The sequence below is a fragment of the Budorcas taxicolor genome, chromosome 8 (assembly GCF_023091745.1).
Source record: "Budorcas taxicolor isolate Tak-1 chromosome 8, Takin1.1, whole genome shotgun sequence".
NCBI classification, from domain to species: domain Eukaryota; kingdom Metazoa; phylum Chordata; class Mammalia; order Artiodactyla; family Bovidae; genus Budorcas; species Budorcas taxicolor.
Genome location: NC_068917.1, coordinates 108,673,258 through 108,697,892, shown reverse-complemented (window position 1 = coordinate 108,697,892; position 24,635 = coordinate 108,673,258). Strand labels below are relative to the sequence as shown.

Genomic DNA, 24,635 nt, shown 5'->3' with positions numbered 1-24,635 from the left:
AAGCCCCCTGCCGCCCACACTCTTCGCAGCAGCCCCAAGCTCACCCTTCACATTCACAGAACCAGGCACAGTCAGGACTGGAGGCTCCCTCAAAAATCATTCAACAGCCTTTAACACCCAACCTCCCGTCTGAATCACCTGTACCTCTCTACAAGTGACCGTGTATCTCCAGAATCAGACAACTTCTGAGCCCCTGAAAACAAGGCCTTTGCACCTTGGGGCATTTCTTGGTGCTCACCAGTACGCTCAGCCGTGCCTGACTCATTTCAACCCCATGGATTGTAGCCCACCAGGCCCCTCTGTCCATGGGATTTCCCGGGCAAGAATACTGGAGCGGATTGCCACTCCTTATTCCAGGGGATCTTCTCCACCAGGGATCAAACCCTCATTTCGTGCATTAGCAAGTGAATTCTTTACTACTAGCACCACCCACCCGGGAAGCCCCAGTGCTCACCCAGAGTGAGCCAAAATCGCTTCCCTTTCCTCTCCACACAGTGGTGCGGGATCTGGCCTGCAGGAACCCACAGAGTTGTTCAGTGTGCTTTACCCAAGGGAGCCCTAGAGCCGTCTGAGGCTTCTCACTGTGTTATCCTTGGCTCTTCTTTTCCCTAAATCAACATCCTCAAGTCCTTTCTGATTTATTAATCTGTCCATTCACCAGTTCTTTCAACACACAGTCACCAGGCATCCACTGTATCAGGACCCAGCTGGACGTTCAAGTATGGAGATATACCCTCTGCTGAGAGACCTGCTGATCCTTAATGTTAGCGCCAGTCCTTCTGTTAAGGCAACACAGATACAATACGAGTTGATACTATGCAATTAGGAAGATCTACTATCACCAACGTCTGCCTCCTCACATTATCCCTAGGACCTGATTTGTTCTAATGGCTCTCCAAGCCGCATGAACCTCCCAAGAAATCAACAGAGCCACTATTGACGGTGTGCCACGTACAAGACCAAGACCTTTATGTGCATCAGCTCACTGAACCACTATACCTACTCTACAGGATAAGTTCTCTTGGTCCCAGTTTACGGGTAAGGAAACTGAAGCTCAGAGGTGGACTGACTGGGCAAAGGTCAACAATAACACAAACAGGATTCGGTGCCAGCTCTTTGATTCCAAAGCCAGATGCTTAGCCAATGCCTTAAGTTTTCTATGGCTAAATATAAGCAGAAATTATTTTTTACTTAATACTTATTTTCTCATATACTCAACATTTTACTCTTTCTTATGTTAATTACACACTCTGTCGGTGATAACAACACAAGAAGCATTCTTAAGACTCCTTGAAGTTTTAACGTGTACAAAGGACCTTAATTATTTCATTCACTTCTCCCAAGAACTCTCTTTAAGACGTTATGTTCACAATTCACACAAATGGGGGAAATGAGGCTCTGAGAAGGTAAAGAGTACATCTCTTTACATCTCTGCATTTAGAGCCTTAAGAGGCTGCTGAGGACCTAAGTACTCAATCAACATTTGTTGAACAGATGAATGAGCAGTGACTGAATGAATGAATGAATGAAATAAATGCCTAATACTTGTGAAGAAACTCAACCGGAGGATTCTGAGGTTTGCACTCATCTTTGTAGTACTGGAGTAAGAGTCCTGACTTGGAGGCAGAGCAGGCATCCTGGTGACAATGAGTAAGCCCCTCTGTCTCCAGGGCCTCAAATGTCTATCCATCGAGTAGGAGGTTGGCATTGGTGGGCACCAGGTCGATTGCGTAAAATACTGAAAAGAGCAACCAGAGGTCAGGAAAGATGCTTGCTGTGCGACTAAGTTGTGTGACCCGAGGCAAGTCGTGCTTTCTCTGGCCTCCTTTTCTCATCTCTGAAAGAAGATCGTGGTGAAATCGCTTCTGGGGCTTTTCTTCAAATGTAGGGAGATTTCTAAATTGGGAGTGATGAGACATGAACTTGTGTCCTGATTTGCCACTAAGGTACTATTGATCTGGTGCAAATTCCTTCCATCTGGGGTAGCGTCATGACTTTCATGGACCCTGGAGGCTTTTTCTTTCTCCCTAAATATATATAATTATACTTTATGACTGCATTGGTATAAAGATGTATATAATCTTTTTATATACATATGAAGGGTGTAAAGGGTAAAGATTTATATAATCTTTATATTACATATTTAAATATATATAATGAAGGGTGGTTTCATTATCATATATGTATTATTATACTAGCTTTTTTCTCCTGATTTAAAAAAAACCATGAAGCCATTTTTATGGGCCTCTTAAAAGTGCTGTGGACCTCAGGCGTTGCGTCAACTGCAGCTAATGGATGAGTCGGCCTTGGGTCCATCTCAAAGAAGACGAGTCTTCATCTACAGAATAGCATCGGAGGAGGCTTTGAGTGCCTGCTACCTGCCAATCCAGGGAGCTCGGAGGGATACAGAGGATTCCCACACGGGCGAGTCCAGTGATGTGACTTTCCTAACCGGCGGAGGCCCACAACAAGTTATGTGAAAACACACCCTAGACAGTATGGGCTGCGTTCTGGACACAAAAGCTCCTCTGGGGCGGGCCTGCTGTCACCTCACCCTGGCGCACACAGCTAGGGGCGAGCCTTTCGGGGAGTGAGAAGGTAGCCAGAGATGAGAAAGGGATGTGGCCAGACAGGCAGATCCCTGCTTTGCTGGGCTGGGGGCATCTGGAATCACTCTCCAAAGCGGGGGTGGGGGGTCCGGCAGTGGGACTGGATGTTTGCCAAGTGTGCACCATGTGCCAGGCACCGTGCTTGGCTCCTTGTGTGGAGCAGGTCAGGTTCCCTTCACCATATCGGAGCACTGTTACCTCCACTTTACAGTTGAGAGAACTGACACTCAGACAAGCCCAAGCCAGAGTAATTCGCAAATGACAGAGGTGGGATTCAAACCCAGGCAATGGGTCTCGAGGGTTCACGTTCCTAAGTTCTGAATTAGGCTGGCCAGTCAGGGGAAAACTGACTACATGAGGACAAAGGAGAGTTTTTAATTATAAATAAATAAAGCATAATAGAGTAAGTTCTAGTGGAGGTATAAGCCAAAGAGCTCAGTGGAGGGAACACTTGATTCAGACAAGAAGGCTCCGGGAAGTTTTCTTGGATGAATGACATAACTAAGCTTGCATAAGGAATTTGGTGGGAGAGGAGGGGTAGGGGGTGGGAGGCTGGGCAGACCAGCTTTCTAGCAGTCAAGAGCTGTGGTCACTGGAAGGTGACTCTGGAGATGGAGAAGACATCTGCTTTTGATGGCACTGAGGGAGCTCTTAGAGGGAAATGGCATAGCTAGATTGTGCAGGGTGGGGAATGCCAGACGGAGAGATTGGAAGTTTATTCCATAGACAACAGGGACTCTTTGGTGGGTTTTCAGAAACAGAGTCCATCGGGGTAGGGATCATCAGCTAGGGATTTCATGATGCTCTTACTGATAGAGTCACAGAGCTGAAAGAACCAGACTCCTTTCTCCGGACACCCTGTCCAGTGCCTGTGGGCAATCCCGAGTCCTTCAGCCTTAAAGACTTATAATGAAAGGCATGGGATGTAAGCAAAAATTTTGAAAAGAGGGCTGATATACTTTTCAGATACGAGTTTTCTATTGTTTAACTATCCACTAAAAAGTCATAAATTATGACTCAAATCAAAAGAACTCTTTAAAACTCCAGATGGGTAGGTGGTATTTAATCGTTCACTAGGACTTCAGATTTTGAATTTTATTCCACTAGGTGGAGAATGATCTAGCTCAGCTTTGAGCTTGCTCTCTAGCTGACCTTGATCAAATATCATCTCCCTTCCTGGGCTTGGTCCTCTCATTTACTCAACTAGGAGAGGGTGGGGAGTTGAATCTCTAAGTTGCTCCCTAACTCTGATCATCTATCACACAAACTCTTGAGGTGCAGTGTTGTATCACCTGTGACTTCATACCCTGAGTACTGAGCCTGGGACCTGAAACAAAGTAGAGCCGATGTATAATCACTGAATGCATGAAATGAACTGAGCTTTTAATTCAAGCTCCTGTGGAATCTTTAGCGGATTTTTAAACAGAAGGTTTGAAATAGGTGACCATTTTTTTTTAAACAAAAAAGCATAAAAACAAGCAGATCAATAACACAGACAGGCTAGTGTTTCCTCTCTAGCTATAAAAGGTGTTGAGGAACTCAAAGACTCTGGAACAGAGAAAAGACTGAGGGGAGGAGGCCAAGGACCCTGCAAGGTCAAAGGGGAAACCAAATATGAAAGAAGTAAATGCTAGAGAGGATGTGGAGAGAAGGGAACCCTCCTCCACTGTTGGTGGGAATGTAAACTGGTGCAGCCACTGTGGAGAACAGTATGGAGGTTCCTTAAAAAACTAAAAATAGAGCTACCATACGACCCTGAAATCCCACTCCTGGGCAGATACCTGGAGAAAACCATCATCCAAAAAGATCCATGCATCCAAATGTTGATTACAGCACTATTTGCAATAGCCAGGGCATGGAAACAACCTAAATGTCCGTAACACAGGAGGGGATAAAGATGTGGTGTATATATATACAGCAGAATACTATTCAGCCATAAAAGCAGCAAAATCGTGCCATCTGCAGAGATGTGGATAGAATCCACAGACTGTCAACCAGAGTGAAGTAAGTCAGAAAGAAAAAAACAAATAGTAAACATTGCTTATACGTGGAACCTAGAGAAATGGTACAGATGAACTTACTTGCAAAGCAGAAACAGAGACACAGATGTAGAGAATGAATTTATGGATACCAAGGGGGAGGGGGAGGGGATGAACTGGGGGACTGGAACTGACATATAAACACTAGCATGTAGAAAGCGGAAAGTGAAAGTGTTAGTCGCTCAGTTGTGTCCGACTCTTTGCGACCCTATGGACTGTAGCCCGCCAGGCTCCTCTGTCCATGGGACTCTCCAGGCAAGAATCCTGGAGTGGGTTGCCATGCCCTCTTCCGGGTGACCTTCCTGACCCAGGGCCTCGTATAAAACAGATAACTGCTGAGAACCGTCTACAGCACGGAGAACTCTACCCAGTGGTCTGTGGTGACCTAAGTGGGAAGGGAACCTACTATTTAAAAAAGAGGGGGTACATGTGTAAGTGACTCACTTTGCTACACAGCAGAAACTAACGCATCACTGTAAAGCAACTATACTCCCAGACATTAGAAACATTCTAAAACCTGAAAAAGCAAGGGGCTGGGAATAGTGTTCTATGAACACCAGATAATTCTGTTTCATCAGACAAGTGCACGTTAGACAACTCTTCTCAACCAGTGAACATGTGGTGATGTTCCTGTAGACATTTTTGATCAACGCAGCTAGGGAAGGGAGGCTGCTTCTGCTTCTTGTGGGCAGAGGCCAGGGATGCTGCTAAACGTCCTAGAGTGCCTGGGACAAACTCCCACAACAGAGAACCACCCTTTCCAATATCTCCACTGTGCTGAGGTTGAGGATCCCTCATATGAGGAACTAGGAAATGTTACGGTAGAAAACAATGCTTGAGGAGGAAGTTGAATGTGATGCTAAGGAATTCTAGCCTGACCTAGAGGATTTGTAGTGGGATGTAGTGACCTCTGGGACTAATTCTGTATAGTACTTAACCTTGGGGAAGTCACTTAACTTTCCCATACCCCTCAGCTCTCTCAATCTGGAATACTGGGATTATAAGAGTATCTATTTCAGAGGGTCCTTGTGAAGATTAAAGAGTTAATACACGCAGAGTCCTCAGAACAGCGTCTGGCACATATTATGTGCTAAATATGTTAGCTATTATCCTTACCAGGTGTAGGTAATAGGGAGCTACAGTGGACTCAAATTTGAAAGAGTAACAAAAGAATTACTTCGGCTGCTGCTAGTGCTAGAAAAATGACCTAGAGGTGCATGATCACCGTGTGACTGTTACATCCACTCAATGAATAATCCTCCTTCAATCAGCTTCTGCTTCAGATGACATGGCAAGCGGGATGTGTGTGGGTCTGTGTGGCTGTTCTCAAGCCACTCCCGGTCGGGGCTCTGTTTTCCAGATATCCCAAGCCCACATCCAACTGCCTCTTCAGTCCAGAACCCTCACATTTTTAATGAATAAGTGGAAGAAGATAGAGGAAGCCAGATGGAAAGATGGAAAGGCAGGAAGCCTTCCACGAAAGCGGCTGCCAGTGACACACACCGCTCACAGGGATTCCAAGGGCAGAGCTGGGGGCGTGTTCTAGAGGATTGTTCGAGCTACTGATACTGTTCTCTGGGAGCCCTTGTTTGCAAACAGATATTTCTGCTGATGCTGGGCTTTGTAAGGGCGGACAGAGTCTGGGGGGGGGGGGGTGGGGGGTGGGTAGCGGAGAGTGATGAAGAAAAAGGCAGGTTCTGTCCGCGAGCCTTAGACCATGTGTTTGTTGTTGAGAATACAAAGACCTCACTGTATTAAATGAAAATGCTTGTTTTACAAGGCGAGTGGGAATATGATAGGTACATGTCGAAAATGCTTCAGAAACTGAAACAACTTCATGCCACGAGGGCTTCCTCCTACATCATGCGTCCAGGTGCACACACGGATCATGAAGGCTCAGAGTCTTTAGACCAGGTCTTGGGGGCAAAAGACAGTCCCAGAAGCTAAGTGACCACCAGCTCCCTTCTCTGCCTGCTCTATGCAGCCATCCCTTTCCCCACCAGCCCTGCCTCTATTTCACATTCTCTATTGGGTTCCCACCACCTGCTGACCCAAGGTAGAAGCCGTTATTGATCTAAAATATTAGAGTTGATAAAGGGACCTCCATTCACCTAGACCCAGATCCAGAGCACTGCTGAGAATACTTAAAACCATGTCACTAAGCAGGACGAGCACTTGAATTTTTTTTCAAAGTAGTTTTCAACTTCTGAAGTGAGATTTTCTAACTGTGCTCTAGTAGAAGTGAACGGTTCAGTGGAGGTTTCTCAGGAGATTTTCGTCAAGGACTCACAGTGGTGTGAGACAAGAACTGGAGTCTCCTAACTCTTGTCCTTGGAGAAGGCAATGGCACCCCACTCCAGTACTCTTGCCTGCAAATCCCATGGGCGGAGGAGCCTGGAAGGCTGCAGTCCATGGGGTCGCTAGGGGTCGGACACGACTGAGCGACTTCACTTTCACTTTTCACTTTCATGCATTGGAGAAGGAAATGGCAACCCACTCCAGTGTTCTTGCCTCGAGAGTCCCAGGGACGGGGGAGCCTGGTGGGCTGCCGTCTCTGGGGTCACACCGAGTCGGACACGACTGAAGCGCCTTAGCAGCGGCAGCAGCAACTCTTGTCCTAGCTCTAGCATGAGAAAAGTAAAAACTGAAAGTGTTAGTCACTCAGTTGCATCTGACTCTTTTTGGCCCCATGGACTGTAGCCTGCCAGGCTCCTCTGTCCATGGAATTCTCCAGGTAAGAATGCTGGAGTGGGTAGACATTCCCTTCTCCTGGGGATCTTCCCAATCCAGAGATAGAACCCAGGTCTCCCACATTGCAGGCAGATGCTTTACTATCTGAGTCACCAGGGAAGCAGAGAGGCCGGTAAATAGGCTCCATGGATGGAAGGACAGATTGGTGAGGGCATGGACTGATGGAAGGGTGGAAAGATCAATGTATGGAAGAGGGATGAAGGGAGGGTGGGAAGGAGGGAAGGTGGGTGGATGTTGGGTGATGCTTGGAGATGGAAGAGTAGATGGATATTTGGATTCACAGATTCCTGGGTAAAGTCCACAGTGAATAATTACGATAAGGACCACCTCAGGCCACTTTGGAAGTGAACTTGCCTAGTTAAAACTCAGAGAACCTCAGAGAACAGAGTTTGAATAAACAAAGTTGTAGATTATATTTCTAAGGAATAAACGAACTTCTCCTCAGAGAGAAAAAAAGTCCCCAATTCTATTTACTCCAACAAGGGCACAGATGAAGGAAAGTGCAATTCCTCAGTCTGATATGACAACTCAGCGTCAACATTCTCATTTTCACAGATCTCCTAGAGTGTTCAGCTTTGAGAGCTGGGACCAGGCTTCAGGAAATGACCTCTTAGGTCTCCTTCTTTTAGGCATTTAAGTCATCATTTGGGGGCCATAGACCCCTTTTAGAAAGTGATGAAAACTTTCAACCAGGAAAATGTGCACAGTCTCAAATTTTTGCAGAAAATGTCTTGAGGACAAGTGTCTTCAAGCCCTCCTGGAACATAATGCAAGGAACCCCTCTTCCCCCTATTGGTTTAAAATATTAGTGCTATTCAGATATTTCAGTTGGTACTGGTATTAGCAAGGAAATAAGTGGTAATGATGTTCACCAAAATATTAAGTAATAACGAAACAATCAACTAAGCAATGACACCAATAGTTAATTCAAACCATGACAATGGTATCATTGACCCTCTACTCTCGGTCTCATATGATTCATTCTCCACATAGAGGTCAAACTGATCTTTGGAAAACAAACACCAGACCTTGTAACTTCCTCGGTTGAAACTCTGATAACTTTCTAGTTCATCTAGATCCAAATCCACATTCCACAAGCTGGGCTACTTTTAGCTTCAGAAACACAGGTCTCCTAACGGCTTGACTGTCTGCTTCTTCAACCTGCTAAATCCTCTTTGTCCTGCCTCACGGTCTATGCGCTGGTTCTTCTGTCTCTTTCTCTCTCTGGAACTCTATTTGTCTTTTCATACGGCTTGTTCCTCCTCACCTGTCATTCAAGCTTCAGCTTGGCCACCTACATCGATGTCCTTCTACTCCAGTCATTCTCCACAGCATCCACTTTCATTGCTTGTCACTGTATGTTGCTGCTGCTGCTGCTAAGTCGCTTCAGTCGTGTCCGACTCTGTGCGACCCCACAGACAGCAGCCCAGCAGGCTCCCTGTCCCTGGGATTCTCCAGGCAAGAACACTGGAGTGGGTTGCCATTTCCTTCTCCAATGCATGAAAGGGTCACTGTATAAGCCCTTACAACTGATTCCCTATGTATGGTCTTTCTCTCCTCACAAGAATACTAAGTCCACGAGGGCAGGGACCTGCTCTGTCTCTCAGCGTTGCACCTCTGAGAGTATTGGGCACATACTACATTTTTATTGCCTCTATGGAGATGCATAGAGGGTTTGGGGGAAGCTTTGGTGCGTGGTTTAATCTCCTCCACTCTTGGGACTTCAGATTTCCCAGCTATAAAAGGATAGCTTGGGTCCTACCCAACTAAAATCTCTATGACCAAGTTCAAGTGAGCTGGGCTCAAATCCCAGAAAAATATGACCAGAGAGAACAATGGTCAGGAGAACTGGACTCTTGTCCTTCTCTGTCTCTGAGCTGGAGCAGAACTTGGAATCATTTCCCTGCCTCCTCTGGACATCAGATTCTCTCCACCTGTGAGCTGAAGAGACCAGATCAGAAGTGCTGCAAAGTTACAGCATTCATGCGTCCAGAAGTTCATTCACGTATCTGCCGAACCCCAGCAACGCGCCAGCCCTGGGAAGCTGTGCTGAGATGGCGGGCATGCTTCTTGCCCTCACTCTGCGCTCACATCCTCTAGGAGGTCTCCAGGGCACAGGGGAGGCTTGCAGGGCACATCCTCCCTGCTGTAGCTGGTTCTTTAGCAGCTCTCTCCAGGGACAGGATAGGAGAAACTGAGAGAAAGCCAGGGGGAAAAGGACTTAAAGCCAATAGAATGATATACTGGCTCAACAGAAAGAAAGGAGGCTTAGTAAGAGGGGAAAGGTGGCAGGAATATATACAGGGATTGGGTCAGCTCAGAGAAACCAGAGCCGTGTCGAATGGCTGTCATTCACAACAAGTTTGCTCTCATTGCCTGGCCCTTCTGAAGGCTCATCATCATTTCTCAAAGCACCTTTCCTTTCCGCCGTCCTCTTTTCTCCCTTATGCAGAGCCATCTCCAGTTCATTTCACAAAGTCGGCTGAGCACCACCAGCATGGCTGGCGCTGTGTGACAGGTAGGAATAAAGCAGCAATAACGACAGAAATGGTCTCTGCTCAGATGCAGCCTGGACACAAGTGGAGAAAGACGAGTACGAAGGCATCACAACAGCGTGACAAATGCAGTAAGGAGCTGTTGGGTTTGATTCGGGTGGTGATAGACTGAATCATTCAATCATTTCCTAGTGTCATACTCCTAAAAGCTACTCTAGGTCAATGTCCTTAGCGGAGACAGGAATCAAAAAGTGTTTATTGTTCGACTTTGACTTACAGTTCGACATTTGAAACGTCACGCACGGTATACATCCTTATGCAGGGCAAGGCGCACATTCCACACGCACCCCACCTACTTCAAGAATCCCCACCCCGTCAAGGGGAAGGGACCTCTTTTAGCCCCCAAAATCCCAGAGTACTTTCTAGCCCCCATAGCCAACACAGATGTGCAGCAACACAGCTTTTCTGCTTCTGAGCTTTTCCAGGACTCTATTAATTGCTTAGTTATAGCAGTTACCATGATGTCATGTAGCTGTTTACCAGTCTGCTTCCGCCACTAGGACTGGGAGTTCCCCAAGGGATGGAACGGTGCCCTGTTCTTTTTAATCTGCATCTCCTAGCTCGATGTGTAAGACACAAAGACATAAAGGTTGCTCAGTAACTACCAAGTAGATGGGTGGATGGATGGATGGAGGGAAGGAAGAAAAGAAGGAAAGCTTACCTCTCTGAATAAACTGCCATTTCCCATTCAACTTTGCAGAATGTCTAGGACAGAGGTTTGGCATGTAAGAAATACTTAAGTTAATAAACCGCTGTATGACATTTCTAATAAGCTCACTAACATGAACCCATAGATGTATCCAGCATCTGACACTGTAAAGGAAAACAAAGTGGTCTGGTGGAAAAAGCACTGATTTGGGAGTCAAGAGATCCAAGTTCTAGCTTCAATTTTGCTACCAGTTTGTGTGCTTAACCTCACTCAACTCAGTTTAACAAGTTAACTTGCCTAGATCTCAGTTTCTTCATCTAAAAACTGAGCAGATTTTATAAAGCAGACTCTGTTGTCTTGGGAAAGGGAAGAACAAGATATCATATTTGTTGCTAGCAGATCAGCTCTAATCAGCCCAGTGGGGTTTTTTGTAAAGGAGTAATCCTGAGAACTCACTACTGGCTCTACAGAGGCTTAATCAGCTCCAATGAGAGCACATCACAAACCAGCCTTGTTACTCCAGAGTCATTCTTCTGCTCAGAACCCCTGGTTCTCACAGCATACCACCTACATCGGGCCCAAACTGGCTCTGAATGTATCAGCTCCCTCGTCAGATGGTGAGAGGGTCACCATCTCTGCCGAGCATGTTCCTGGGGGAACATTTCTCAGGCCCTGATTCCCCAAAGTGAAAGGGGCTCAGTCGTGTCTGATTCTTTGCGACCCCAATGGACAATAGTCCATGGAATTCTCCAGGCCAGAATACTGCAGTGGATAGCCTATCCCTTCTCCAGCAGATCTTCCTAACCGAGGAATCGAATCAGGGTCTCCTGCATTGCACGTGGATTCTTTACCAGCTGAGCTATCAGGGAAGTCTGATTCCCAAAAGAGGAATCCAGAAACATGTTTGGCAGAGCGAATCTTTGAAAGTTTATTAGCTCCTGGTAGACTATGTAAAAATGGGAAATGCTCTGGTGGACATCAATGGCCTTTTTGTTCAAAAGTTACTGGCAAATAAAATATATTCTGAACAGCAAAGAGATTTCTTAGCCAATCTCTTTAAAGTCTTACAATGTTCATTCCAGTTTTTCTTCCATCTCTCCCTCTATTTCTTCGCTTCTGTTCTGCAGTCTCTGTAGATGGCTGCATTAGCCACTGGGGGTAGCCTCATTCATCCATCCAGCCAGCTAGCCAGCCATCTATTTAGCATTCACATATATTCATCTCTCACGGAACAGTTACTGAACAGTTACTGTATTCCAAGCAATGCGCTAGGCCCTGTGGATAGAGAGAAAATTAAACTGGCCTCAGCTCCAGTTCCACGACCCTTAAGCCGTGAGGCCTTCAGGAAGTCATGTCACTTTCTAAACCAAACTCCGAGGGTCCGGCGTGCAGCCCTCGGCACACGGCCAGCACACAGTCAGTGCTCATTATGAGCTGGCGGCTTTTATTACTGTTACTACCGCTGAGAATGCGTCTCCTCCCTCAAGGGTATATAAACAGTGGATAGAGGATTCCAGACCCCAAGGTCACCCCAAGGGCTCACAAGATCAAGGCCAGCCGATGGGAGGCCCGCCAATCACAAAGGAGGAAAGCCCAGGCAACAGATATGACAGCTGGGACACTCAAGGCCCAAAAAGGACCTGCGAAGGGGGACCAGGGTGGAAACTGGAGAAGACAGCAAAGCTTGGGATATGTGCTGCGGTGCACACACAGAACAAACGCTTCGCAAACGGGCGAAGGACAGAGTGGGAAAGACCAAGGTTAATCCGGGGCTTGGATTAGAAAGGCTGAGATATGAGTTGAGGAGGCGTTGACTACACTGTCCCTCCCCCACTCCGTGTTTGGGAAGGCCAGATTATCTTTTCCCTTCTGACTTCTTTGCTCAAGGGGAAATGGAATTAACCACTGTGTAATGTTTCTGAGTGTGACGCACGGGCCAGGTCATGTGTTTTGGTTACGTAATACAACATGCCTGAGGTCCCCAAGCTCTTTCTCCCAGAATCATTAGAAATAGCTGGTTCCTTTATCCACTCATGCATTCATTAAACAAAAAAATCTCTGTATTTCCTTATAAGTGAAGTGCTTGGCCAGGCAGTGGAGAAGCTGAGAGGACCCCTAATTTGCACAGGATAAAACGTGATAAAGAATTCCAGGTGTTTTGATAAATGTGTGCAGAGGGTATAGAGACAGATGGATAAGAGAGGTGGGAAACAAGCCGTATTTGGGGAAGAGTCAGAAAGGGTTTCCTAGAAGAGGAACATTGAGCAGAAGCCTCTAGAGGCTTAAGTGCTCTGCAACACACTGCCTGCAACATTTCTCTGTGGGGATAGAAAGGTACGTCAAGGATCTAGGGGATGCAGGAGGTACGTCAAGCAAAGAAAATGATGGGGAAAAGCCTATGGCATTTATCTGGGGGACTGTAAATAACTGCAGTGCTATTGAAGGGCCTCTAGCTAGAAGCAGTAGAGGCAGATTAGCATTGTAGCAAGATTTGACTGCGGAAAGCTGAAGGACAGGTTGAAGGAGGTGTTGGAGTTGAGGCTTAGAGAAGTGGGCACTTACAATACTAAGGAAAGAGTCAAAGCAAGAGATGAAGAAAGCCTAAGCTAAGAAAGGGGAAGGCTGGCTATAAACATGTTAAAAAGGCAGGACAGACAGGATAGATATGGTGGTAACATATTTAGGGCAGGCGACACTAGATGAGGACAGAAGGAATTTTGGAAAAAAGAGGATTCAGCTTTGGACACGTTGAGTTTGAAACGCAGGCTGACATTTTCAACAGACAGCTGGGTCTGTGAGTCCAGAGTCCAGCAGAATCTGGAGATAAATGATGCTCCTCAGCAGAGAGATGGTACTTTGATAGGGAAGGATGCAGAGGGAGGAGGGAAGCAGACCCAGCCCTGGCCTAAGACTCGGAGATAGAGGACCTTACCCTGAATGGTCACTGGTTTGGACAAGTCACTGTTTCCGCCACCCCTGGGTTCCCATCCTGGGAACGAATGGCTCTGATGCTGACTCTCATACGCCTGGGTTTTCATCCTGGGAATGAATGGTCCTGATGTTGACTCTCACACCCCTGGGTTCCCATCCTGGGAACGAATGGCTCTGATGCTGACTCTCACACACCTTGGTTCTCGGCACTTATGGGAATGTTTCTTCACTCAGGGATCTGTAACAAGTTATATGCTCCCCCCACCCACATACTTGGGCCTCCCAGGTGACTCAGTGGTAAAGAAGCTACACCCAATACAGGAGATGCAGGTTCAGAAGATCCCCTGGGGAAGGAAATGGCAACCCATTCCAGTATTCTTACCTGGGAAATCCCATGAACAGGAGCCCGGCGGGCTACAGTCCATGGGGTCACAGAAAGAGCTGGACATGACTGAACGACCAAACAACGACCCAGGCACTTGGATCTCAAGCTGCGACCCCGCACCTCCTAGAGCTTCTGTCTCTGTTTCCTCCAAGTGGACTGGAACCTGGGACTATCTCAGGTTTTCCAAAACTGAAACCGCCATCTCTCCTGCTCTTCCACGGTCCCTGGGTTTGTGACAAGTGATACTGGAAAACATTCTCTTTCTCTTATTGGAAGAAAAACCTTGGTATGGCAGTGCTGGGGATTCCCAGAAGGAAAATAGACTAGCAGATGGCTACAGACTCTAGCGCTCTAGTATTTTAATCATGAAGTGATGTGATTAAAATGATAAGCATGACTAAAAGGCCAGTGGTCTACGCCAGTGACCAGTAACTTGCCTGGAATGGCTTTCGTACAGTAAGAAATTATGAAACTTGAGTATTCTAGCCATAAGCCAAGATGTGATCACTGAAGGTCACTTAGCGAGTTTTTTTAAAAAAAATATTTATGGCAGCTATTATTAGCAATATTATTAATGCGATGGCTTCCAGCTCTTGGGAAGCACCAATATTCCCTACATAATGTCTTCAGTCAGTCTTTGACGGAAATTCTACCCACTGGTACTCTGCTTGTGGATAGGAGGCTTTCTGAGGAGACGTTAAAACATGTATGTCCATGAAAGAGCCACACTCTAAGTTGGGGTCGGTCGATGATACCTGAGCAAGAAGGGGCGCCATGTCCTTTTTCAAGGATGAGTGTAGCTGGGAAAGAGAAGCGGTCGGTGTGGGCACTTAGTCCCCGAGGGGCACAAGCGCCACCTAGTGGAGGAAGCCTCACTCAAAAAGGAAGGGCGTGGGAACTCCTGCCAACACTGCAGTTTAGTCTCAGGACAGTCCTGATGAGGGTCCCGGGGCCCCAGGGCACCTCTGCTGGACGGGCCTCCGGGGCAAAGACAGACAAAGATGAGCTCCTCCTTACCCCCACTGTTCGGATGAGGAAAATGGGCCCCAAGAAGGAAAGTGTGTTATCACACAGCAAGCTGACGACGGCACTGGTCTGGACCTGACCCCCACCCTCCACCCCCCTGCCCTTAGTCCCTTGTGCTTCCTTCTCCAAGCCCCATAGCCTCCTCCAGCCGGCGCCACTCTGCTCTGAGGCCTCTGGTCCAGAGAGACTTCTCAGCACTGCCTCCCTTCTCTTCCTGCCACCCCAGCCCCACACAACTCCCTTTTCCTATTTTGTCTGTTCGTAAACATTCACCCGACACGATGAGGTGAATTTCCTTACTCATTTGTCTTCTGCCTCCTCTTGCTTCTCACTTCCCACCCCGGACTCCAGAATATAAACTCCCTGAGGTCAGAGATATCTTCTTTGTTCCTTGCTTTGTACTGACAGCCTAAAACTGCGCCTGGCCTGCAGAAGAAACCCATGGAATACTTGTTGACTACTTGGGCAGGGAGGGACATATCTTACTCCGTTCCTTGTTTTTGATCTGCTTTTCTCAGATTCTCTGCAATGAGCCCATACTGCTTCTGTGATAGGAAATGAGAAAGTGTTTATTCTGTTTGTCCTTCATTTTAGTTTTTGTTTGATGTGAAGATGACAGGAACAAGCCTTTCCTGAGTGGGGAGGGAGGGAAAGGCAATTCCTAGCTCTGCCAAAGGAGATAAACATGTCTAATTTATAGGGTTATTGAGAGAATTAGAAATAGCGTGTAGCAAGGGCCGGACACACATAAAACCCACATGAGTTAACGTTTACTGGGTGCTTCCCCGTGGTCTAGATTCGATTACTAAGCATTTTCCACATGGAGGCCCAGTTAATCTTCAAAACAACCCTATGAAGTAGGAGCCAGTATCATCCGCATTTCACAGAGGGGAAAAGTGACACTTGGTGATATTAAGTAACTTGCCCTAGGTCACACAACTGGCAGGTGGGAGAATCAGCCAATCACACTCAGGCAACCTGCCTCAAGTTCTACCATCAATCATTACAAAATACGTCCTCAGTAAACATATGCTCCTTCCTCCCATTTCCTGAGGGTGTCAGCTCTTTCTTAGATTAGTCAACTATAGTTTATCCTCCTCCTCCATCCCCACCGGGCTCTAGAAGGTTCTAGAAGGCTTCCAGGGCAATGGGAGACGCAGAGAAAGAAGGAGCCAAAAAAACCAAAGAAACAGGGGTAGATGGAAATGTGAAAGAGTGTGTGTGTGTGCGCGCGCGCACGCGTGCCTGTGTGTGAATGGTGGCAGTGTGTTTTGGGTTGTCACAATGATTAGGAGATTCTAGGGGATCCTTATGCACAAAACCAAGGATGTAAAATGCTTCCCAATGCTGGGGATGGTTCCATACAGCAAGGAATGCCCTCACGGACATTTCTAATTGCTCTGCAAGGCTCCATCTGCCTCTCCCATCTCTTGTCTTCCTTGCAAGCTCTCCAGGACAGCCAATCACCTCGGTTCACAGGTGTACAGGAAGAAGGGCTGAGGGAGCTCCCGGTGTCTGCACCCTGACTTTCAGTTACTCTCTGTGTGACCTTGGGAGAGTCCCTAACCCGCTCCAAGTTGCTGAAATGCAGTTGGAAACCTGTCAGCTCACAGATCACGCAGGGATCTAAGACTTCAGCTCCTCCTGTGGCTCTCCAACTCTTTTAAACTTTTCATGCCGGAACTCTTCAATCAGGCACAGGAGGACAGACAAAACCTGTACTGAAGCCCGTTGTTTCCTGTCACCTGGCTTCAGCGGCCATCAGCCTGCCAATCTTTCATCTACCCCCTCTTCCCCCCAACATCCTAATTTTTTTTTCCCCTGGAACACTTTAAACAAACAAAATAGACATAACGTCATTTTACCCATAAATACTTCAGTACGCATTTCTAACAGAATAGATCTTTAAAAATATATAATCACAATACTGGCATCATGACTAACAAAGTTAACGATGTCAGTCGGTGTCCATTTGAATTCTGTCACTGAGAAACTCGCAGTCCTTCAAAGGAAATCTTGTAGAAGCACACAATTCAGGCAGTATAGGCGAAGGGAAGGTGCCGGAAGCAGAATGCTTCGCTTCCCTTCACCTCTTCCCTGCTGCTGCTGCTGCTAAGTCGCTTCAGTCATGTCCGACTCTGTGTGACCCCATGGACAGCAGCCCACCAGGCTCCTCTGTCCCTGGGATTCTCCAGGCAAGAACACTGGAGTAGGTTGCCATTTCCTTCTCCATCACTTCTCCCCAGGGCATTCCTAAGATTGTGGGCAACAGTGTAAAAGCCCCTGTTTCATTGCTACCCCCCTCCCCCCCCGCCCCTTAACCTACGCACGCTGAGAACATTGAAGCAGAGAGGAGCAGTTAAGTTGTCTGGGTCACAAAGCAAGTGAGGCAGACCTGTTAATTCCAACATCAAAGAACTCCAGTGAGGTCACACACAGGAAAAGGTTTGCTAACTCGATCACTGTTTATTGTTCCAGTGTGAAGAATGACGATAAAGGTGCCTTTTCAGGAACGTGAATCTTACAAAGCACTCACATCTCTCACTTTCTGGATCCTCCAACCAGTGTGGACCTATGTTCTAGATTCTGATCTCAGCTGAGAGCTTCTCGTGCCATTGTCTCACCTGGTTCTCGTGACAACCTGTGAGATGGGGGTGTTGACTGTAACCACACCTGCAACTCTCTCCCCAGAGGCTCCAGGTCACACAGCTCAGAGGAGGCCAAGCCGGGACTTGAGTCCAGAGTTCCTGGCTCTCAGTTCCAGGTTTTCAAAGGAGCTAAAGGGCCAAGACCCACAAGTCAGGTCAGAGTTGAGCGTTTCCAGTAAGTGTACCAAGGCATGAAGCAGAGTCCTCAGCGCAGCAAGAAAAACAGATAAAAAGAGACACTGAGGGAAAGGAAATTAAATTCCAGAGATGGGGCAGCAGGTGAGGGGAGAAGCAGGCACTTACTGAATTCTTAAGCCCTGGACCAGCCATAGGTAGATGAGGCTCAGGCTGCTTGTATATGGGGTCTTCTCTCTCATCTAAGACACCCTGCAGCCAGCGCTGGTTTCAGAGTGATCGTAAGGTGAGGGGATTTGGGATGATAGGAACACTTGCCTTCTTTCAGGAAGGACTAGCCCTGGGCAAAGTGGGGAACGCCTTCCAGCTGGGATTCCTTCCCTCCTTTCCACCTCTTATTCCTCAGAAAAAAAATACACCTCACTGCTCAAGTATGGTGAGAGATCCATTTGAACTCAGATGTGTGGCACTCCATGTATTATCCCTTTTCAGGAGTGTTTGCTCTTTAAAGGAGGTACCAGAAGGTGAGAATGTGGCTTCACATACAGGACCAGGTTTGAAAAAATGGAATGTCAGCGTGCGTGTGTGTGTACACACACACACACACACACACACACACACACACCCCCTGTCCCTAGGAACCACAGTGGAATTGGGAATGGACAGGGGATCCCTTCTGATGGTAACTCAGACCTGGAACAGATGAACTTCTTTAAAAGCTCTGCCACCGACCAGCTGGGTGAGCAGGAAGCCCTCCTCCCTACCCCTGCCCGAGGCCTCAGCTTCTCCACCTGCAGAGCAGGGGGGCATCAAGCAGGATCAGCGGTTCTTCCCGCTGGTAGCCCTTCTACATCTCCTGAGAAGGTTTCGGAAAACGCTGCTGCCCAGGCCAGGGCCAGGCCCTCGACCTCTGAATCCCTGGGAGGCAGCTGGGCAGCAGGAGGTTTTAAAAGCTGGTGATTTTCAGTGCTACGAGATGGGAGCAACTCAACCAAACCGTCTCCCAGGCCACCTTGAGAGGGGCAGCTTATGGATACAGCTCAGTTCTCAGCCCCCATGTGATGCTGCTCCTCAGTCTCCCTGTTTCTCCATGGGCTGCTGGACCCAGTCCATGCCTGGCTGACCATGCAGAACCCACGTTCCCGAGCCCTGCACCTCTTAGCCTCCAGTTTGCCCTTCTCGGCGTAGTGGGGTGAGGGTGATGCAGCCTCCGTCACCCGATCTGTCCACGTAAAGTGCTGACTGGGGCAACGTGAAAGTCAGGGGAGTGTCTGGGGAAGGAGCGAGAGGCATGTGACCACAGAGCTGTGACCGGGATGCGCTGTGGCCACTGTTCCTGAGGGTGTATTCTCCCCCTGGGTGCTAACTGGCTTTACTACTCATTGGTCCTGTGCTGGTGGCCCTCCTCTGGCCCTGATCACCAAGGAGTCATCCAAGTAGGTCAAAGAAGAGGAAATCAAAGTGCAAGGAAGGGATCTGAAGGGGCCCAACTGTTTGTTCCCCAAGATACACTGTGTACTCTAGACAGACTCCCCAGCCACTCCAGCGGGGAAGCCCAAACAAGGCATAAACAGGCTGAAGGCAAGGTGGCGACCCAGTATGAGCTGGTTCTGTGCCAGGTACTTTCTGCCTACTTATTTCCCTGCATTATCCTGACACCATTATGCCCCTTTTACAGAGAGGAAGCCAAAGGGACAGAAAGACAAAGTGACCTGACTCAAACCACACAGGAAGTCATCGGCAACAGAAATTCCAAGCCCCGTCGGTCTGATAGATAGTTTGATGGGAAAAGAGAAAAGAAACACGCAGATAGGCGAGTCACGTCCAGAGTTCCAAGGAGATTTAGATTCACGTTTTATCCCATTTCATCTGCAGGAATACAGTTAGCACACAGAGGGGCAGAAAAGAGTTGTCTGCAGCAGATCTAAAGAAGGAAAGGGGGTCATTCCTTCTTTCTCCAAAAGGACTGCTGAAGAAGAAGTGGACACTTGCAGTTCGAGCTCATACCTGGGCTCTGTCCACTTTGGACTAAGAAGCTTCCACCCTCTGAGACTTTGTTTCCTCATTTGGAAAACAGAGGTGACAGTGCCCACCTTGCAGGGTGACTGTGAGGGTGAAACTGGCAGACACAAGGCAAGCACCTAGCTCCGTGCCTGGCACCTGGGAGGCACCCAGGAAGAGCCACTTTCCTTCCTGCCACTGAGTGTCCTCAGTCCATAAACCAAGGCTTTTGGGGGGTTGAGTGGATTGTGGGAAGTGTGGGCTGCAGAAGGGAGGAAATAAAAGTCTCTTCTCAGTAGCCTGTCCACTCAATGGTCCAACATTTAGAACAAAGGCAAGAAGCATGGCAGGAGGAGGTGCTGGAGGGGATTCAGGTAAATCCTTTCCTTCTTGTGAGCAGGGATTCTGGGTCACTAGGGATGGGGGCGGGAGGAGGTAGCCGTACTTGTGGGCTCCACATTTCACTTACCTAGCAGGTCAGAGAAACTTTAACAAGATTAACTGCTGCCCAGGGCCTCTGCTCCTTGGAGCAAATTGAGTCTTGTTTTCTTTTTCTTCCCCTTCTTTCTCTTTCTGTCAAACTGGAGAGGTATGGTGGGGGAGGGCAGGTAGGGATGAGGGGCAGGGGTCTGGATCCTGCCTGGTACGCTATAAAGGCAAAAGGATGTGTCAATAAGCCTTCCTCACCCCCAGACTTGAAAGGGAACCCCAGTTACCATGCCCCAAGGGCCTGGGTGGTGGGTCTGTGAGGGGTGGGAGGTGACGGTGTTTCTGGACAGGTTTTCTCAGCAGGATAGTGGGTAAGTCCTGGGAGTGGACATGACCAGGCTCAAATCCTAGTTCCTGCCCCTCCCCTGGCTGCGTCTGTCTCCCTGTTTGGCCTAAGAGACAAGATCTGGCCTGGGGGACCTCCGAGGACCCTTTCCACAACAGCCTTAAAGGACTCTTCAACCCTCAGACCATCCACCATGGGTGGGCCATTCAGAGACTCCTGCACACAGGGACTTTCTAACTTTAGCCCTGCTTTTGCCTGCATAAGCCTTTTCATTTTTATTAATACTCACACACATATATATGTGGGCTTCCCTGGTGGATCAGACCATAAAGAATCTGCCTGCACCATGAGAGACCCAGGTTCAATCCCTGGGTTGGGAAGATCCCCTGGAGGAGGGCATGGCAACCCACTCTGGTACTCTTGCCTGGGAAATCCCAAGGACAGAGGAGCCTGGAAGGCTACAGTCCATGGGGTTGCAAAGAGTTGGACACAACTGAGCAACTGACACACACACACGTACAGATATGTGTGTGTGTATATGTGTGTATATATGTATATATATATCCCCCCCCCCGCCGCCCCCCACCCCACACCGCCACTTCCCTTTTGGAAAAAATAAAAGGCATGTTTTCTGAGCTTCAGACCAAATTGCTCCTTCACTCTTCTCTGCCTCTCTGAGCGCCTGTCTGAACTGGTGTCAGTGAAGTTTGAACCGGGGTAGAAATAGCATCCCAGGCGGATCTGGGAGCATGGCCCGCCTCCCAGCAGCGGCAAGGCCTGCCTCTGCCAGACGACAGACCCGCTTAACAGCACCATAAAATTAGACCTTTACGAAACCCAATTGAATCCTGCAGCAAAGAGTGATGTAAGGCAGCCTGGCCTGACAGCGAGGCAGCAACCCTCTGCCTGAAATAGCAGTGAGGTCCCTGCTGGGAGATGCCTGCTCTCTTAAGATAGGTGACCCGGGATTCCTAGGAAAGTGGCGACGCCCCGCCAGAGAGCGCCAGCAGAGGTCAGGTGGCCAACCGGGCACCCGAGGTCGCTGCGGGAGGACGTGGCTTGGCACCCTTGTCCAAATTGCCCACCTCAGCCGGCCCTGCCTCTCCCAGTCTGAACTGACACGGAGGAAGGAGCTGCAAAAGTGCTTCTGTAAAGAACCTCTGTTTGTTTGTGTTTTAATTCAAGGAGAAGCAGGTTCTTTTCAGTCCCACAGCCTGTACCGTGTGGAGGATATGCAGAATGAGTCTTTTCTGGCTCAAGGCCAGGTGTTTACACACCGTCAAATCTGGCTCAGACTCAACTAGGGGAGGGGAAAAAAAAATCCACCAGAATCCTCGGGAGAAAAGCTCTGAGCTTTCTGGGGCTACACAGCAGCAGTGACTTTTTTCTTTCTCTCTCGTTTTGAGAGGAATGTTATTTCCACACATAAAATGGACCAGGCATTTTATACAAGCAATAATAACCTAACGTCCCCCATCCAATTAAAGTATTTTACTGCACAATCTTTGTGTGAGAGAGTGAATGAGTGCTCAACAGAGTGTGTGTGTGTCAAGAGGGGGCTTCTTGTCTGAATTGCAGACATTTATAAAGCAGGCTCCTGTGGAATCTCAGGTGCTATATGTATGCATTTGCTTGTTTTGAAAAAACGCGTTTACTACCTTTCCATTGATGATACCTCTATAACCCTGGGCTCTCCACTCTGGAGGAGAAGTTTTCCAAACCCCTGTACCACAGGTATAGACTGGGGAAAAATCAGATCTACTCATTAAAAAAAAAAATCTCCAAGTAGCAGGCTCTGCGTTTTTCCTGTGTTCCGAAAGAGAAGTAAACACACCACAGCCCTGAATTATAAGCATCAGCATTACTATTATGAGTACTGTCTCTTCTCTACTCTACATTATAACCCCCTCTGGCTGACTGGAGCTTGGGGGCTAAAACTGAATGAGCTCAGTTTCCCTCTACTTCCTGAGACGCAAAAAAAAAAAAAGAGAAAGAAAAAGAAAAAAAATAGCATGTGATGACGTCAGGCATGGGGGAAAGTCACTTTGTAGCTCTCGGTTTGGGATTTAGTAGCGGGAGAGCGGAGCTTTGCGGGTATGTGCTTACTTGCAGCAGAGTTTGGGTCCCCGAAATGGGCTTGATGTAAATAGGACAGAGTTAGCAACATTTGAGAAGGTCCACGCCACGACAGAAAGAAGCCGGACTGCTCAGAGAACTCAGAGCTCTCTCCCTTCTAAGAAAGTGTGTGTAAGGGGGTGGGATCGCAAAACGCCTCCAACACGTTTCCTGGCTGCAGCGACGGGGGAACCCCTACTCTCACTCTGAGCCGTCCGAGGACCGGGCAAGATTGTTTGTGCAGGGAGGGAATCTCCCAGCCAGAAGAGGCAAAACTTTCCTCCTCTCCTCCAGCGCCGCCCCCTCCCTTTCCGCCCCCCAGTTTTATTAAAGACATTGCCACAGATTCATTAAGAGGGGGAAAAATGGATACTGGAGGATTTCTAAGATTTGCAACCCTCGCCAAGTGTCCGGTTTCACTGTGGGTTTTGCTATGGAAAGGGGAGGGTGTGACGAGGGGAACCTAAATTCATTACGGGCTTGTAAAAGTCCCAAATGAGAAAAGCGCCCCGTTTCGCAGCCTAGTCCCGGGAAGACTGGCTGGGTGTGCATGCGGAAAGTCTCACCCCAGCTCCGAATGACAGGCAAGGGGCTTGGAAAGAGAGAACACGGGACGGCAGTGTGTGTGCGTGTCTGTGGGTGTCTGAGGGTAGGGGGTTAATTCTAGAGGCAGGCAGCAAGTACAGAGCAACTTTGGGGCACTTCAAGTACTTTTAAGTCCCGAGGATCACAACAACCTTGTAGGCTTTCAGGGTAACTGGCCTAAGTAAAGCGGGGGTGGGCAGGGGTCATCTCCATTAAAAAGCCAAAGAAATCAATGGTCCCTAGCTTCTATTCACATGCATCCCAACTGGGTCATCCTCTCCACCATCCCGAACAGAAACAGTCCACAGTCCACCTGAACATCCAAAACACGATTCATGTGCACAAGGCTCCCCAAGACCAGCCCTCACCAACTGCGTTCCGGGGTGGCCGGGAGCGCTCCCTGCGTTCTTCCCGAGGGGCTAGGCAGAGACACCTTCCGAGCGCGCCCATTCCGCAGATGGGGCAAAGTGAGGCTCTCGGCTCTTCCTGGAGCCTCTGAGCCGCCAGCTGAGCGGCGGCTCCTGCACAGACACACCCTCCAGCCCCCCGACCATCCCGCCACCCGCGCCCAGGCACCCGCGCACCCTTGGGGCCGCGGGGCCGGTGCAGCGCCCGCCCGGGCGCCCTCGCCTACCTGTGATCACCGCCGGAGAGCTCTGGCCCCCCTCTGCTCGCAGCCACAGTTGCAGCGTGAACGCGTCCCGGGGCAGCTCGAGGTCGGCTCGCAGGCGCAGCTGCTCGCCTCGCCCGCTGAAATAGAGCGCCCGGCTCGGCGGGCTCGGCTCCTCCGCGGCGCCCCTTGCCTCCCGCTGCTGCCGCCGCCGGGGGACGCGCACGGCTTCCCAGGCACCGCCCGGCGGCGGCGGCGGCGGCGGCGGCGGCGAGGCGCGGCGGCCGCGGGCCGCCCGGGTGGCGCAGGTGGCCGGGCCGGCGGCGGGGCGCGGGGGGCGGCCGGCCCGCGGGTCTCTCCGGGCCCGGCGGGGGCGCTCGGCCAGCCCGCAGCCCAGCGCGGCGCTCAGCAGCCCCAGGCGCAGCACCCAACTCCAGAGCCGCATGTCCGACGGTCCCCCCCGCCCCCCCTTCGCCCCTGCACCGCCGCCCGGAGCTGCCAGCTTTAGGAGCCTCGGCGCCTCGACTTTCTTCGCTTCTTCACCCTTCTTGGGCGAGCCCCCCCTTCCACTTGCTTTTTTCTTTTCTTTCTCGCTTTCCTCCTCAAGGTGTGTGCTCCACTCCCCCCACCTTTGAAAAAATACAGCCCAACTCCTCCTGGTTGGCAATTAATTTCTCTCTCCGCTCCTTTATCTGCCTTATTCCCCCCTCTAACAGCTGGTTGCCTTCCTCCTTGTTTTATTTCATTTTATTTTATATGATTTCTCGCTCTTAAAAAAAAAAAAAAGCTCCTCTAAGACACTGATCCGCTGAATTCCCTCC

The 24,635-nt window shown here is 49.0% G+C and overlaps 1 protein-coding gene across 1 annotated transcript in view; it reads right to left on the bottom strand.

Annotated features, from left to right (window-relative positions):
- The window catches only part of PAPPA (pappalysin 1), a 256,271-nt gene extending 232,012 nt beyond the window's left edge, over positions 1–24,259 (bottom strand). Inside the window, exon 1 of the mRNA XM_052645172.1 lies at positions 23,839–24,259. Coding sequence (XP_052501132.1) covers positions 23,839–24,259 — 421 coding nt within the window. The remainder of the gene's footprint in view (positions 1–23,838) is intronic.
- Positions 24,260–24,635: the final 376 nt, after the last annotated feature.